We start from the raw sequence: 1,303 nt of genomic DNA, 5'->3' as shown, positions 1-1,303 counted from the left end.
TGTATTGCTATATTGACTGCTATTCTTGTTTTGAAGTTTCTTGCTTATATTAACTGAAAATCTCTAAATCTAGCTTTCTTTCTTCTTGAACTTCTCTATTCATTATTCATACAAATAGTTATTAATGCAGATAGCTTGATTAGAGAATATTGCAAAGTTCTCTAGCTAATTCTGCTTAGAAATTTCATCTTTAACATTATTCTTAAGTTCCTTGTAATAGTATTTCATGAGATTCTTATCTTTTTACAAGAGTTATACTAAGAATTGCTTGAATCTAACTGTATAAGCAGAAGCTGATTTAGTCTGCTTGAGATCTATAAGCTGCTAAGCTATAATATATTCTTTATTGAAATTATCAAAGGTTTTCTTAAGAGCTTTCTCAAAGCTTTCAAAAGAATTAAATATATTCTTAGTATCTTGAATATATGCATCAGAATTATTCTAATGCTTCAAGTGATTGTATAGAGAAGGCTTGTATCAGATAAGAGCATTCTTTTCAAGATAAGTTTCTGCAAGAATAACTTTCTCAGATTTCTTAATAAACTGAGTCTTGTAATGCAAGAAATACGCTCTGCAGTAGATAAGAAATCCATGCAGTATCTTTTGATTGCTGTTATACATAGCAGGCTTATTCATCTTATATGCTTTTTCAGCGCCACTAATAGTTGCAGAGATAGATTGCGCCTGCTAAGCTTGTTAAGCTAGCTAAGCTTATTAGTTAGCAATAATAGCGCTCTGAGCCTGCTGTTATTTGTACAGATTCTGAATATGCTGAATAAGCTAGTATATCTGATTAATCAGTTCTTCCTGAGTAGAGATATGCAAGAATAAAGAGATTCCTGGAGAAGCTATTGTATTCCGTATTGCTCAAGGAAATAATACTAAACTGTTCTTAAACAAGAATTATCAAAATGTAATGAGTATTGCAGCAATTCGAAGATTCCTAAGTACACGAGAAGATTTATGCTAACAAGAGCAGTATCAAAGTATTAAGTTCTTGAATACGGAACCGTACAAGTTCTGATGAGCAAGGCAAGTATTTACTGCTTTTGAAGCTATTCAGTATATAAGACTGAATACTTAGATTAATAACTGAAGAGCTATGTACTGAATCTATCTAATAGTAATGAATGTGTTCTTATATATTCAGCTCTTCAGTTCTGACTATCCTAACTATATTCCGATTCCTCATAGTTGTTTCCTAAATATATTAACTATATTCATAGCTGATATAGTTGCGCTAGTAATTCTAACTCGGGTTATGTAATCCTGATTGGTATCCGATGTTGGGTTGTGATACCTG

General features: G+C 31.6%; 1 protein-coding gene across 1 annotated transcript; it reads right to left on the bottom strand.

Moving 5' to 3' along the window:
• Positions 1 to 477: 477 nt before the first annotated feature.
• On the bottom strand, positions 478 to 672 carry M406DRAFT_269438 (uncharacterized protein; the record flags this gene model as incomplete). The annotated part of the gene is made up of 1 exon (XM_040918007.1): positions 478 to 672. A coding segment is annotated over one exon (195 nt), but the record flags the coding sequence as incomplete, so codon positions are not given.
• Between the last annotated feature and the right edge of the window lie 631 nt (positions 673 to 1,303).

The sequence above is a fragment of the Cryphonectria parasitica genome (genome assembly GCF_011745365.1).
Source record: "Cryphonectria parasitica EP155 unplaced genomic scaffold M406scaffold_10, whole genome shotgun sequence".
NCBI lineage: Eukaryota > Fungi > Ascomycota > Sordariomycetes > Diaporthales > Cryphonectriaceae > Cryphonectria > Cryphonectria parasitica.
Note: the sequence above shows the minus strand (reverse complement) of the source record. Positions and strands in the feature narration are given on the sequence as shown.